Genomic DNA, 15,001 nt, shown 5'->3' on the forward strand with positions numbered 1-15,001 from the left:
ATTGGATGAAAATAATTTTTAAGAATTGTAGTTAGCTTTGACAGAAGTTAATTTTATCTGCTAGTGGAGTATACTACAATGACCTCTAGATATTTGCTAACATAATTCATACTGAGTTACAGATATTTAGATTACATTTGTTGGTCATGAACTGTAGTGTTTAAGGTTTAAATCTAATATGAAAGAAATTAACTTATTGAATATAAGAGCAATTGAAAAAGGATCAATGTCAGTAATTAAGTACCGAAAATCAAAATGCTTCTTGCTTCATTCATATCAAAAATACAGAGCTTTCAGCAACAATGTGTTCATGGGGAACCCCATCCAAAACAAACCCAGAATACTGTCAGAGTCAAGTGCAGCATCACAGCAGACCACAATTCTATTTGTCATTTTTGGATTGCGTGTGCTGCTGTGACTGGGATACAAAGAATTCATTTTCTGTACAGATAAATGCATAGAATATGTAGCATATGTTATGTCATATGCAGTAACATAAACCCCCCACATTTTCCAGTTGATGGTTCTGTATCTGCTCACAGGGAGGAAAAACGAAACTCTGCAACATACATACAAGCACAAGATCTTCAGGTATGTAAATGAATGCAGTTCCATTGACTAAAATGATACAACATCAATTTGCATTAGCTGAGGATCCAGCACCCCGTCCCTGGGCCACCGCTACATTCCTCCCCAGCACCAAAACTGGTTCTTGTTCAAGTTCTGTACTCGGCAGTTGCAACATACTACTGTCTAATGAGAGTTAAAAATAGTAGGCTCTTTTTTTTTTTTTGTATGGACTTTAGCAGCATCATGCTGAACAAACACTTCAGAAGTCACTACTGGGCATTTCATATTCCGACTGGAAAGATTTAGTTGAGGTTGACCAAACGACTAGGGGCTGGCTTCTTCCAAAAATTACATTATATGTGTAAAATGTTGGTTTGTTCAGAGATAATTACTGGAGTGTCAGTCAGAGGTCATTCTAATTTTAATTACTTCACATAACAGTAAAATGATGTAGTAGAAAAATAATAGCTTTAAAATACAATCAAGAGTTGTTACACATCTTTCTTGTATTTTCCACGTACAGTAAAAATGCCACAGACGTTACAAATGACCTATTTAAGTTGTGCAAGTAAATGACATTGCAGGCATTAAAAACTATCTTTTTCAAAGTCATTAAATCAGAACAGCAGCAAGGCCAAACCACATTTTTCCTCTCTGTTAAGCATTTTTTCCTTGAAATGAGGTAAAGCATGGTACCAAGTGCAATGCTTATTTGTGCTACATGAACAGAACAGCGCAAAAAAAAAAAAAGCCATAAAAATAAAAACGCAGCATAGTTAGGAGGACTGTTTAAAGTACAGTATAACAGGACTTAGATAAAAAACCCCAAGGTTCATGCCAATTAACCCCCACACTATTTATGATGAGCCTGTGTGGCTGCTTTTGAAGATGGGCTGCAACAGTCTGCTCACACTTGTGCTTATAGCATGTCAAGTGATTTCTATCCCAACCTTCAATTGATCAGATTTAGGTCTTTAATAGCGTATGCTGTCCAGTATCCAAATCATATCAACTGTAGGGCAAAACACACAGATGGATAACATGGAAACTAATATGGATTTTCTGCCTCAAAAGATAAATGTATTTCAATGAGGTCACACTGGAAAAAATCGTGGCATTTTGAACACATTTAAAAATGCATCAGCAGCAGCAACTACTTTATAGTCAGCCACCTCACATTTTGGATGTCAAATTCATACACTTTATCTAGTAACAAAGTGATCATTAAACTGTTCTGAAACACAGAGTAGGTTCAGCTGATTTTGTCTGCACCCAAACACTCCATAACCACTTCACTGCTAACTATTACCTGAAACCCCTGAGAATCTATAACCTTGTAACAATCAGTAAGAATTTTAGGCATTCAAAGAATAAGTGAAATTTTAGCTTTTTATAATGCAATTAAAATGACTTTCTAGATGGTCTGATTTAATCTGCTGATTGATGTCTGGCCAGAAACACAGAATTGTTGACATCAGTAATCATGTATTTCCACTAAAAAACTTCAGTCCTACCACAGAGAGCAAGCTATAGCTTAAGTCAGTGACTTTTTTTTTTTAATTTTTTAAACAGCTAACACAAAGCAATTTACATTTGAGAATTTGGACTGCACGTTTTTATTGTTCCATATCACCGTATCATCAACACTTGCAGTTCTCATACCTCCTTTCATGAATGAAGTACCAAACAAATACTAGACTTTTTTATAAGCTAGTATTTTAATTCTTGGTTTGACTCCTATAACAAGCAGCTTTCAAATACAAGAATAGTCCTTTTCACAGGCTGAAAAGTGACTGAGATAGCAAATATATATATGAAGTTTTGAAGACTGTATTTCAGAAAAGCTTAATGTCTGCCCCTTGTCACTAAGGCATTTACTTTATTTTTTTTGTTAAGAAAGCAAGAGCTGACAGCTTTTGTTTTGTTTTAGTGTGCATTTGTGAGGAAAGAAACAGGGTTTAAAAGCAGGAAATACAGTATTTGTCTGTAATTTAGTTCATAAGACACAGCATCAAGTTCAAACTATTGTGCTGGAAAACATTAAAACACCTTGCTCTGCTTTCTCAAACTTCAAGCATAATTAACAGGGCAAAATTGCAGCAAACCTCTACTGATACTGGTGGGAATACAAGACCCACAGCTTCTTTTAAAAGGTAAATTAAGAGGTATTATAGTTACAGTGCAAAAAATTAAAATTTCAAGCATAATATATAAACATAGCACCAAAACAGAAAAAAACCCAATGCATGCAAAAACAAAAAGGAAAAGAAGAGAAAAAAAGAACTGAGGTATTTAAGTGAAGAGTGCCTACAAAACTCTAATTAAAGAAGTATAGGCAAAGCCTAAAATATACAAGTATGATTTCCCCCCACGCTCCCAGTAGACCAAAACACCAATGAGCTAGTTTCTCTAAATTAAGGACCTAAATCACAGATGTATCAAAAGTACGGCAGTTATATCTCCAACATCAACTTTCATGTTATTTAACAGCACAGCTTTGGTAGATGAAATATGCATGCAACTCTGAAAAGTACAGTAAGAAATTTACGTGGAAATATCTCTAAGTGTAAAGGTGCTCTGTTTGTTAAATACGTAACCAATTGACTATAAAATCTGCAGCATATCTTAGGTGTGATATGTCTAAGGTTATTTTGTTAGTGACAGTTTGCACTGTGCAATTATTTGTTGCTGTTTCCAGTATTGGAACTATCTAGCTTGCAGGTTTGTGTAAAATTGGAATTTTAGCCAAAGACCATATTTTGTTTATGGTATTAAAAAAACTGTAGACTAACCACCTCCTCAGAATTGTTAAAAATAACCTAATTACATATATATGAATATAATTTCTATTATTATCCTGTAATAAGTCACAGCTATAGTAATGAGTTGTACTGTAAATATAGAGCTGTATCACTGTAAAATGCATAAGAAAATGAAGGGAATGTAAAACAGTTTGTTCCAAAAAAGATCAGAAATTAAAGATTATTAATGAGGGTTTATTTATTTTTAAGGCAAGAACCTTTTTTTATGCAAGACTGTGTGGCATAAGGAAACCAAAGTTTCACTCTACCAGTATGCCAGCCATTTCAGTTAAAATCTGTCCCTAACAAATAAGTGCAATAATGATTGGGAATGTCATCTTAATGTAAGAAGATGACATGGAGAGAAAAAAAAAAAGAAAATAAAAAGGAGAATACTGGCACACTTAATCTTTCTTATACCCAATCATCCAGTACAGTTTATCAACTGCTTTATGACTGGCACTAGTGCACAGATTGAAGAATTCCAAGATTACTATATATAAATCTAGCAACTGCATTAGGCATAAGCTCCCTGGCCTTCTAATACTAAGCAAAGCTGTACTGACAAGAAAAGTAAACCAAAAAGACCTGACAACAATTATTCTGAACACTTGCTAAATGTCATCATTAAAGCACTCTTGTGATTAAACAAAGCAGAAGTGAGGAAAGAAGACAAGATTGTGTTTGCGCAAAAAAATATAACTACAATTAGTTCCAAAATTTTTTACATGTTAAATGTTTTGTTATCTATTCTGTTATCAAACAAACTTTAAATTGTCTTCCAATTTGTTCCTCTCAACATCAAATTTTTTTTTTAACTTTGCTTTATTTGTATGTTGTTTTTTTTCCCGTTTCATTTACTTTTAAGAGGAGTCTCAGCTGTTTGGGACCTGAGGTTGATTTGCTTTGAGGCTTCGCAGTGCTCTTCTTGCTGCTGCAGATTTGGCAATCCTGTAGCTTCTGCCAACACCTTTAAACTTTCCCTTTCCTACAACTTCCACTGTAACTCTGACCTTTCCATCGTAAGTTCTTTCTGCAGGACTGCAAAAATATACACAAGAATTACTTACTGCCAAGGCAAGGTAATGTGAAATAAGAGACCTACATTCGTTTTTCTACAGAAGTTAAAGCAGTAAAATTAAACAGAAATCATTACATTTCTCAGAAAGCCATGCAAGGAAAAAAAAATAAAGAACAGTGGACACGATGATTAGGTTAGCTGCTTAGTGCAAAAGAAATTACAAGTACTTTGTGACATATAAAAATTCTCTGTACTTCATGAAACACAGTTTAGGAACACCTTCTCCCAGTGTGTATGGAAGAAACCATATTCTTACCTAAATTTGGCTGTCTCTGGCTCCATTTCCAGCAGCTCTCGCACTGGGGAACGGGGCACATTAGCAGAAAATTTTTCTATTTGGAAAAAAAGGTGAAAAACAAAAATTAGTTTTCTTTTCATAGTTCTTTTCATAGCAGATGACAATTATTAGTAATTTTCTGAAAGCTGGCAATACCTATTAGTGGCCTCATCATTGGATAGTACACTTGCCAAACCATTTCCAAAGACATTCCACTATCCATATAAATGGCACCAGCAAGGGACTCAAATATATCCCCCATGGCCTTTGGTACTTCAATGTCTTCCTCTTTTTCTTCATCTTCTTCAGATCTTCTGAGCTGTTGGCAATTAAAAAAAGACAAGGGTGTGAGGGAGAGAGAAGGGGAAGGGAAAAGAGAAATGATTGCTTCACTTACAGTAAAACAAAGATCTTCAGAAATGTAAGCTCTCTTACATCCTATATCTTATGCTTCCTTTAAGTTTTTGACTGACAACTTTCCACACGAAAACTGCTGTTTTATTCTCCAGAGAAACCAAGCTGCTGGTTATATAACTTTTCAAATATAGAAAAAAAAAATCCCAAACACCATCATCTACAGGGAACTTTTATACTTTGTGAATTCCTTCTGTGATAATTCTGTAGGATTTCACCACAGGTCTGTTTTGCCCAGTCAGAACCAGACTTCTATCAGTTAATACTAGAAAGCTACTCATAAAAAAGGAAGAGTTCACACATTACGTATCTCCCAAAAAGAGACTTTTAAAATCTCTTAAGTCCAGTCTCTGGAAGAAAGTTGCATGTACCTCTCCTTATCTTACTTACCCCTGAAGACAAGCATCAAAGAAGCACTTGGAAGACATTAATAACTGAAAAACACCACCACCAGACTGAGCTAACAGACACATTTAGGTGTTTAAGTGCAGCAGGAAGTGTATTCTTCTATGCTACGGATGTAAGACAATGGTCTATTCTCATTATCCAAAATGAACATTCAGTGTACGTCTTAAAGGTCTTGAGCTAATCTAATCCTTTACTAAAATACTTTAAACACGTAATATACATTTGCCTAACTCCAAACTAAGTTTCCCAACTTGGAAACAAAGATTTTGACCATTACACTACTCAACCTGAAGAGAAATAAGTTTCTGCCAGTCTTCTCCCCCAGCAGCTACGCTCTCACTCCATCTGGGGTTTAAAATCCAATTCAGTCCTCTTAAGAGTGACCATAATACTTCATAAATGTGTTCCACCCAATATTTCTACCTGAAGTAAATCACACACGTAGTCAGACCTGACACATACAGAAATACAAACGGGAATTCTGACGTTAAAAATCAAGTTCAACTGTTTTGAATAGGGTATTTCATACCAAGTGTAAACTGAACCACTTCTGCATTATACTGAAATAACAGAAGAGAGAAACTAAGAGCTGTAAGGCAAGGGACAGATGTTTCATGAGTGAGATTTGAAGAAACAGAAAAGCAGATGATGTGGAGACACACATGGAAGCCAGTCTAGCTGGCATGAACTGCAGAAACAAAGACTCTTACATCAAGTGATGAAATAAGAGTTTCAGTAATTCAGTGCCAGACCAAGATAGGGAGCAGGCGCAGGGAGAGTGAAACAAGGATTTTATTTGAAACAGCTATCGCACAATTTGGTCGCAACTTTGGTGAAAGTTTCTTTTTGCATACTTGCAAAAATCGAACAAAGCAAAAAACAACACTGTATGCTCTGAAAACAAGTTCCTAGCCTTTTCACTCATATTGTGGAGAAAACAAGAGAGAGGAGAGTTTAATTCTCTAAGGTAATTTATATTATCTAAACTTTAGTGACAAATTTCTTATTCAACGTTTAATAAATTTTTCCCTTAAAACATGGTTTTCACTCTGCAACAGAGTGCAAGGGTTGTGAACACATGTAACTTAAGTATTTTGACTCCTTAAGTTTTAAATTGTCTATCAGAAAAAAAAATACTAAATACAAAAATAACATGCTTATTTAGTCCTAGCATGTTGTCAGACAGAATATTTTTTAAGAGATTGATCAGTTTTTCTGAAGACAAATTATTATGGATATCTACTGGGTAATATTCTTCAAGAAGGATAATGAGAAGTCAATCTCTTCCAGATCCTGATCAGAACTCAACTCACAAGGTCCTTCCTCTCACAGATTTTCTAACCAGCTTATGTAAATAAATTACTTTTACCACATCCTCCAGAAAACAGAGGTTCATTATCATCAGCTTTCCTGCACAGCACAAAATACGACTTGTGTTTGCAGGTCTTCAGTGAAACTATTTTTCAAGTGGCTTACTTGAAAGATGCATATACTGTTTCCCTGGCTAGCAGAATGCCTTTAGGAGCATGTCAGACATACTTGAGTACAGTGCAGTAACAGCTCCTCCAGTAGAAATCACAAGACAAAAAGCAGAAACCTCTTGTCAGTGCACTACATTTAGTAACCCCAGCATTGTGCCATGGTAGCTTTGTTCATGGTGGTGAATGGATACCCTACCCTGAGTCAGCACTACGTGACTGAGCAACTCTTCACAATTTTATGTCACAGTAGTACTTCCTATCAACTGGCGAAAGCAGCAAGCTAAGCAAGCAAAACAACTAAAATCAAGTGCCACAGAGAAACCTAGAGGCAAATGGTATTCAAATTAATTAATTTTAGTAAATTCTAACTGATTTTATACTTTCTGAAGGCTGCATTTTACTTTGCATATTGCATCCTTTGATTACTGGGAGGTTGCTTCTTTGGCTGCTGTGTGCACAGAACATTACAAAAATGCTAAGAAATCCAGTGACATGCTTCAAATCAGATACTGAACATATTTCTTCTACTTCCACTAACCTCAGAATCCATTCCTTGCATTTCATTCTTTTCCATTTGAAACTGCACAAAGTCATCAATAACATGAAACAGTTCAGGAGAGACAGCTTTGAAGTACTTGTGGTAGTCATACTTTACAGCTAACGATGCAAAAATGGTATTATTGACTAGAGCAGATCGTAGGTCAGTAAGAACTCCTGGAGAGTGCTGCCGTGGGTCTTCATAAAGGTGCTTGGTTATGAGGTAGTCCAAAATTGCATCTCCCAGGAATTCTAAGCGCTGGTAACAATCTTAAAGCATTGGAAATAAAAGAATGTACAACACCACAATTAAGTTTAACACACACATTCTTTCCAGGCTTTCTGGATAAGAAGCTTGGTACAGTGCCATGTAAATTCCACAAAACTAACCAATGCTCAGAGAAGACAATCTGCTACTTAAGGAAGTATCCTTGTATTTAAAGAGATTGCTAAGGAAATACTAAAAATAAGAAATCAGGAAAGCCAGGAGCTATGCCTAATAATAAAGCAAATTTTGAACAAAATGCTGATTTGAGAGCTAGAAAAACAGCTGTGCTTATAATCAATTAATGTTTTTACTCAAGACCTTCACGTGCTGAGAAATATCAAAAAGTAAATTTAAGAGATTCTGCCAGCAGGCTGATCTGAAAACTGTAACAGCTAAGAGTAAAAAAAATAAATTTTTGAAAAGTAAAAATTAACAGAAAAATCAATGTATTAAGAGCAGGGGAACACAAAATCTGAGTTTTTGTCTGATTTGTGTTAAGACACTTTTAACAAAGATCCCTATTTAGGATATGCCTTTTAAACTGGAAATCAAAATTGTCAAGCCTTTGCTTTTTTGAAAATTGACAGGGGCTATGGGAACAGAGAGCTAAGAACATCTATTTTTAGAACACAAACAAAAGCAAAAACCCTCTTGCAAATACAGGTACGCAGACTGAGAAGGAAGAAGACAAACTACTAGAGAAGTTACCATGAGAGTGAATTGACTAGCACTAAGCTGCTTTTACAGCAGCCAAATATAAGACACTGCCAGGTCTCAACTGCTAGCTACTCCTTAAAGAGAAAAAGTCACAGATAACAGATATTCAGTTGTCTCACTTGATAAAGGGAAATGAAACAAACAGTTTTTCTACAGTTTCAACAATGTAATTTTAACTGGACACTATGCCCCAAGGTTTCTGGTAGTGTATATATGTATTTATTTATGTCTAAAAATGAAGGAATCATTTACTTTCAATATGTTTTGTGAAATATTTGTAAAAAGTAAATACATATGTGGGCAATATGCCCTACAACGAAAAACCAAAGAAGTGCTTCTGTGTTTTGTCAGAACTGTTTCTCAGTGCAGTAGCATTTCAAAATTACTTATTTCTTTAATGAAAGCAGAGCTTTCTCACTCCTTGGAATAAGGGCCTAATTCACTATGGGAAAAATTTCGACTGCTGACTGCAAAGAAATTTGCCAGTCGCTACAAATAGGGTTGGAATTTTATCACTGTTTGCTTTTGATTGCACATTATTGTAGGAAAATATAAATGTTTTAGAAGAAACAAATATTACATTAATTAATATAAGCAAGAGCAATTAAAGATCACAGAAATACAAATTTCTACGGCTGTACAATCTTTTATGAGATCATGTACAGAAACATTAAATGTTAATCTGAAACCAATATTTAGTCTGATTTAGTCAATTACTTCAAACTTTGATTTTAAATATTTACTCAATAAAATGCCTAGACTTAAATTGAGACTTTGAATTCACAGCTTCAAAGGGAAGTCTCCACATTCTGCACTCCTACAGATTATTCAGCTAATAAAAGCTGCAGTCTACAGTTAGTGTTCAGAAGTACAGACAAAGTGTAATTCTTGGGATTCAATTACAGAACAAATTTGCTAAATATATTTGGAAAATATGACTGCTATTTCCTGAAGTACATGGCAATTTTCCAGAGTTCTACAAGAACTTATTTCCATTAAATGAGGATCTAATGTCAGTCATACACAGCTAGCAACACAGCATTTATCATTGATGCTGTTTCTTAAAACTTGGTGAGGCCTCAGTAAAGACATTTTATCTGCATCAAGTCAAAATATGAATAATCACTGAGAAAATTTGTGCAAATATTCCTCTCTAAATAGTGAGAATAAATATTTAAGATATTGTATTCAAGACTATTGTAATGTGATGTCTAAAGAAGCCTCTACATATATGGGAACACAAGATAGTACTTCTCTTGCTTTTGCAATATGGAGGAAAAACAATAGAGCTTTTTGAAAACAACTTACCAGTAATGGTATTATAATGGTAAGAGGCATGAGTAAATGCCTGAAGAAGATAAGCCTTGTTCCTAAAACTGTAATTTATTTTCTTCTCAAAGTTTTCAAAACCAGAAATAAGGTGATTTAGGGTTTTTTCAGCATCTGGGTGATCAAACATACACCTTGGTGGAATCTTCAAACAGCCATACTCCAGGTCTTTACACAGAGAAGGCTCTGAATTAGCTACAGAAGCAGAATTTGGTGAAAGATTTTTCTGCTCACTGTTACAGTTCTCTCTGGTGGCACACAGAGTGCCTTCCCAATCAGTCTTTTTAATTACAGGGAGCACCTTCAGCCCCAATGAACACAGGAAAAGCTGAGCAGCTCTTTCACCACAGCTGGTCAGATAGCAGCCCAACAGGGCTTCCACACAGTCTGCAATGCTCTTGTCAGCAATACACTGCTCTGTATGCAAGTCATAGGAGATTGACTGTTTTCCTGCATCAACACCACAGTTTTCTTCTGATGGATTCCAGAAGCCCACTACAAAATCATCCTCTTCAACAGCCTTGCTAGGATCCAGATAGCACATGGCATCCCAAGAGCTATAGTCAAAATCATCAAAATCTGATGAACATTGAACATTACCCATGGATGACTTTTTGGGTGCTTTCCATTCATAGTTTGAATCAGTGGTTGAAAAGTGTGAGAGTGAAATTTTCTTCACAAAAGCGCCTGATCCCATTAACATATTATCAATGAATTTGATATGCTCCTGATCATACTCCAGAAAATCATCTTCAAAGTCTGTTTCTTCCTTGGGCAACCTCCACATTAGGTCTTCATTCTCTTCATCATCATTATAATCATCAAGTTTACCATTAGCCAACATGTTTTCCTTTGTCTATGAAAGAACACAAAAAAACTGGTGTTGAAGAAGGAGATACTTTTACTGCAGAAAGATCAGAAAAGCAGAACTTGAAAAGCCTCTCCTAATAATAATACAGATGTTTTAATGTCCCTAAGTACACTGTCTGATCAACACAACCTCAACTTAGTCAAGGACTGGAATACTTGTCCTGGAACACAAACTCTCTGTTAGCAACCTACACCTACACATTGCTGCATTTCATAGGAACTCGTGCTTGTACTTGAATGTGAGGTGCAGAGAGTGAACTTTATATACATTAAACATTACACACTTGCACATCAAAGTAAACAACAGAAAATCCTAAATTAACAAATTTGGTAAAAGGAAGTATCAGAAAATTCTAGGTGTATCCATCTCTCAAGCTGTTAAATAAGGCTATTACAAATGTTGAATCAATGCACTTTTGAAGATTTTTTTTCCTACATCTTTCTATATGGAAAATGCATTTAGTGGGGCTTTTCAGGTTTGTTTTTTTTACCAGCTCTAGTTCTAGCCCTAACTAATAAAAGGCAAAATTGTCATCAATACTTTCTAATACTTAGACATCCGTAACAGCAAAATTAATTGTCTTATGTCTTTTCCCTCCTCATATTGAACAAATTGGTATGGACTGACATAAATTACAAATTGAACATAACTATTCCCAAACTACGTAATTCTTTATAATTTCCCATGGCCCCTATCCAGGAAAGCACTTAAACATACTAACTAAATGCACTGGTAGTCTTCCTAACATCAAAAGGCCTACGAACAGGCTCAACACAGCAGCACTGATGTCAGCAGGAATTCTGCCACTGAATTTGATAGGAGCAAGATCAGATTCAATGCACTTTCCTGAATTGGGTCCTGAAAGCCAACAGCATCTTGAATCTTGAATCAAGTGAAACAGCCTTTATCTGCCCTGAACCTATGCATGTCATATTGTAGGGCTCAGTCTCTAAATCTTGCAAATCTCTGAGCCAGATGCTACCATGGGGGATGCTTCCCTTTGGGCAAAATGCACACCCATCCAGAGGTGGCAGCTGTAAGGGGCACCAGACAGCACTTCAAACTGTCTAAGGATCAAACAGATCTCAGTGCTCCTCATTGGGATGGACCAGGCTTAGTCAAGTTTAGAGAGGAGAGGGAAAAAAAGTGGCTACAAAAGTTCTTAGTTGAGACATTTCTGCTGAAAGAATTCCTGCTGCTGTAATTAGCAATCTCACACACACAAGGGATTTCTGTAACTTAAACAGATCAGAGATATAAAAGTGGATTTAAGATAGTTATTTTAGTTATTTATACTTGCAGTAACATAAAACTAAAGATTAATTTAACCAGTCCCAACAAGGACAAGTGCTACTTTTTTCTTGTTACATAACACCAATCACATTTACTACTGATATTTTAAATGTCTCTGAATAAGACATGTCTATATGGATTCTCCAAAACAGATTTTGGCATCTGTTTTACAAAGATGGAACAAATGATAAAGTTTTACTGTGGTTTCATTTACAGGTTTCTTAAAATGTAATTTTAAGTAGCAGGACAGCTACATGAACTATCCCAACATTGTCTGTACATTACTTCTTGTACATTAGAAAAGAATTCTAAGGGATAAGGATGAGCAGTGGCTAAAGGAAACAGAAAGCAATTCTGATAATTAAATTTTTTTATTAGCATTTAAGAAATAAATTAAAAATTAAACCCAGAATTATTTTTCTCCTAAATAATACCTGACTAATTTTCAGTAAGTTACTGCCAATTAAAAAGTGATGCAAAATACATGTTAAGTGCTTTTTTTAAAGCTCTTCTGGAAATCAGCCATTTGATAAAATGAATGAAGAAAGATTCCTTCCCTTAATAAAGCTTAATATATACTAACATTTGACTAAGATGTTTTAGTAATAATTTGTCATACTGAGATGTCTATTTTCAGTTATAGACCATCAGCCCACGGAAGAAGAATTAAATTTACACCCAAGACAGAAAAATACCTACTTGGCACAACCCCCCCACCCCCACTATTTAGTTTCATCACTCTCTGCATTTTGGTATGAAATGGTATGTTTTATTTACAAATAAATGGTGACTATCACAGAGCAAAAGGCCACTGAAATGTTGTGGAAAACTGAAACCTTTTAAAAATCAACCATAAGCTCCAGTCCCAAACGTACTATCTCATATGCCAGAAAGGTATAGCAGGAAGTCTCTCTGAAATGAAATCTTGGCACAGTACTGAACCACAATAATCAGGTTGTTTTATTCTGCAATAAATATTTATTTGCACAGTACATCCACCTAACAGTACTCTCATGTGCCCTCTGGTGGTTCTGCAGTCTGAGTGTGATCTTCAGAATGGGGAAGAAGAAAGATGTCCTTCCACCTCCTTCCCCTGAACTCCAAACCAGTCCCAAAGACTTCAATGTCATATCACTGACTGCTATGATCACTGGTATTTCTGCAAATGTCCTTCTACTCCTGGGATGTCAGAAAATAGTGTGAACCTTTCCTCATTAAGATTTATCATTGTCAAGCATTTGGTAAGACAGAGACTGTGTCAGTGAGAGAACTTAAGCCAGCAGTGCATTTGACAGGAGAAGTAGCTTTCCTCATGGTGCAGCCACCAGCCATCAATATTGAACATTATCTCAAGCCAGTTCTACTCTTCAATCTGCATCAGCACTATGAAAATCACCAACACTTCTCCACATATTCTATAAAGGTGAAGTCATTATTTATTAAAAAGCAGACAGCATTCTGCCTGAATGTATTACAGCTAAAGCAGGCATGATAATACCATTTAAAATTTCCAACAGAAACTTCTGAAAAAACTCCTGGGAGCAGGCTAAATATCATCAGAAAAGCTTCTCCATTAATATCTACACTCAATACTGGATTATGTGCAATAAATTTCCTTACTTCAGGTTCTGGTTAGAATCAGTTTTCTTCTCATTTTCTCAAGTATTAGAAAGAAAACAAATAAATGTATTTACCTTTCCTTTGCTAAAAAACAGCAAAATAACTGGGGGTGATGGGATGAGGTAGGGGTGAAAGTATGCAGACACACAAATAACTACTCATCAACATAGTTAAATAAATTCATACCATTTCATCTTTCTCCCACTTGTCAGTGTTGCTCTTGTCCTGATTTACTATGTAACCAGGAGGAAGCCAATTGACTGGGGGATCAAAAATCGACACCACCATGCGACTTGGCAGTCCTTTCTTTTTTCCAAGGCGATACAAGTTACAGTTGCTGACCTTAAAGAAGAACATTCTGATAAATCTTTGGATATACATTTACATAAATAGGCTAAAAAGCAAAAGGAGCAAAAAAATGTGACATGTCAAGCTGGATCTTGCAATATTATGCATTTTCTTCAACTCTCAAAGGGGATTAGGGGAGTTCAGTTTTCATAATACAGTAAAACCAACTCAAAGCAAGATACACATCTTCCCCCTTTTTTTTTTCCTGAGGCCAAGCATATTAGGTGTGATTGTCTGTTCAAGAAATTTAATATACTACATTCTCCTCACAAAACAAACTGATTGCTACTTTTAAAATAATAGTACACAGAACCTGTACTAGTGTAATTTATTACCAGTATAATTAATCATCATTCAGACTACATTTGAAATGAAAAGTTCTTATAGGTAGACTGACCTAAACCTTGGGGGTAGAAAGTGTTAAAACAGGTCCATGTAACACTTATTAAGTCATAATCCAGATGTTATTTTGATAGCCTCTAAAATGATTTTAAGTATTTTAAAGGGAAGGGAAAAAAGCATTTCTCAGATACAAATGTATTTCCTTTTCCTTTTTAACTATCAACCACTTATCGTTTTTTCTCTTTTTAAATGCACTTTGTATGTCTTAAAGTCCTGAAATTTGAACCTGAATATTCAATCACTTCTTTAATTTCAACAGTGCAACTTATTTAGCCCTCCTTATTTTCCAAGATTGAACCATACAATAATTTCCTTTTCAGAATGATGCATTTTATTAGAGGTAGACAATCAGTGTCTTGGCATTTAATTGAAATTAGCACATCATGTGGAAGTAAAAACAAAACGAAAAGTTTTCAGTTGATCTAGCAGCAGCAGAATTGAAGACTCCATTCCCTACTGCTTACATTAATTGTAAAATACTTTCACAAGTTTTGTTTCAACAGTTCTGTAAGACTTTTTTGTTGTCTCATTTTTAAGTAAGATGCTACAATTTCAAGAAAGTATCTTCTGGAGAAGATAAAGGA

At 35.3% G+C, this 15,001-nt stretch overlaps 1 protein-coding gene across 2 annotated transcripts in view; it reads right to left on the bottom strand.

Annotated features, from left to right (window-relative positions):
• Positions 1-973: 973 nt before the first annotated feature.
• The window catches only part of DICER1 (dicer 1, ribonuclease III), a 44,770-nt gene continuing 30,742 nt past the window's right edge, over positions 974-15,001 (bottom strand). For both annotated transcript variants that reach the window (XM_062495518.1, XM_062495520.1), the window contains 6 exons: positions 13,854-14,009; positions 9,863-10,739; positions 7,571-7,839; positions 4,886-5,048; positions 4,709-4,784; positions 974-4,412 (listed from right to left, as the gene is read on the bottom strand). In XM_062495518.1, the coding sequence (XP_062351502.1) occupies positions 4,247-4,412; positions 4,709-4,784; positions 4,886-5,048; positions 7,571-7,839; positions 9,863-10,739; positions 13,854-14,009 (1,707 nt within the window). In that variant the 3' untranslated portion in view covers positions 974-4,246. The remainder of the gene's footprint in view (positions 4,413-4,708; positions 4,785-4,885; positions 5,049-7,570; positions 7,840-9,862; positions 10,740-13,853; positions 14,010-15,001) is intronic.

Source organism: Cinclus cinclus, chromosome 6 (assembly GCF_963662255.1).
Source record: "Cinclus cinclus chromosome 6, bCinCin1.1, whole genome shotgun sequence".
Taxonomy (NCBI): domain Eukaryota; kingdom Metazoa; phylum Chordata; class Aves; order Passeriformes; family Cinclidae; genus Cinclus; species Cinclus cinclus.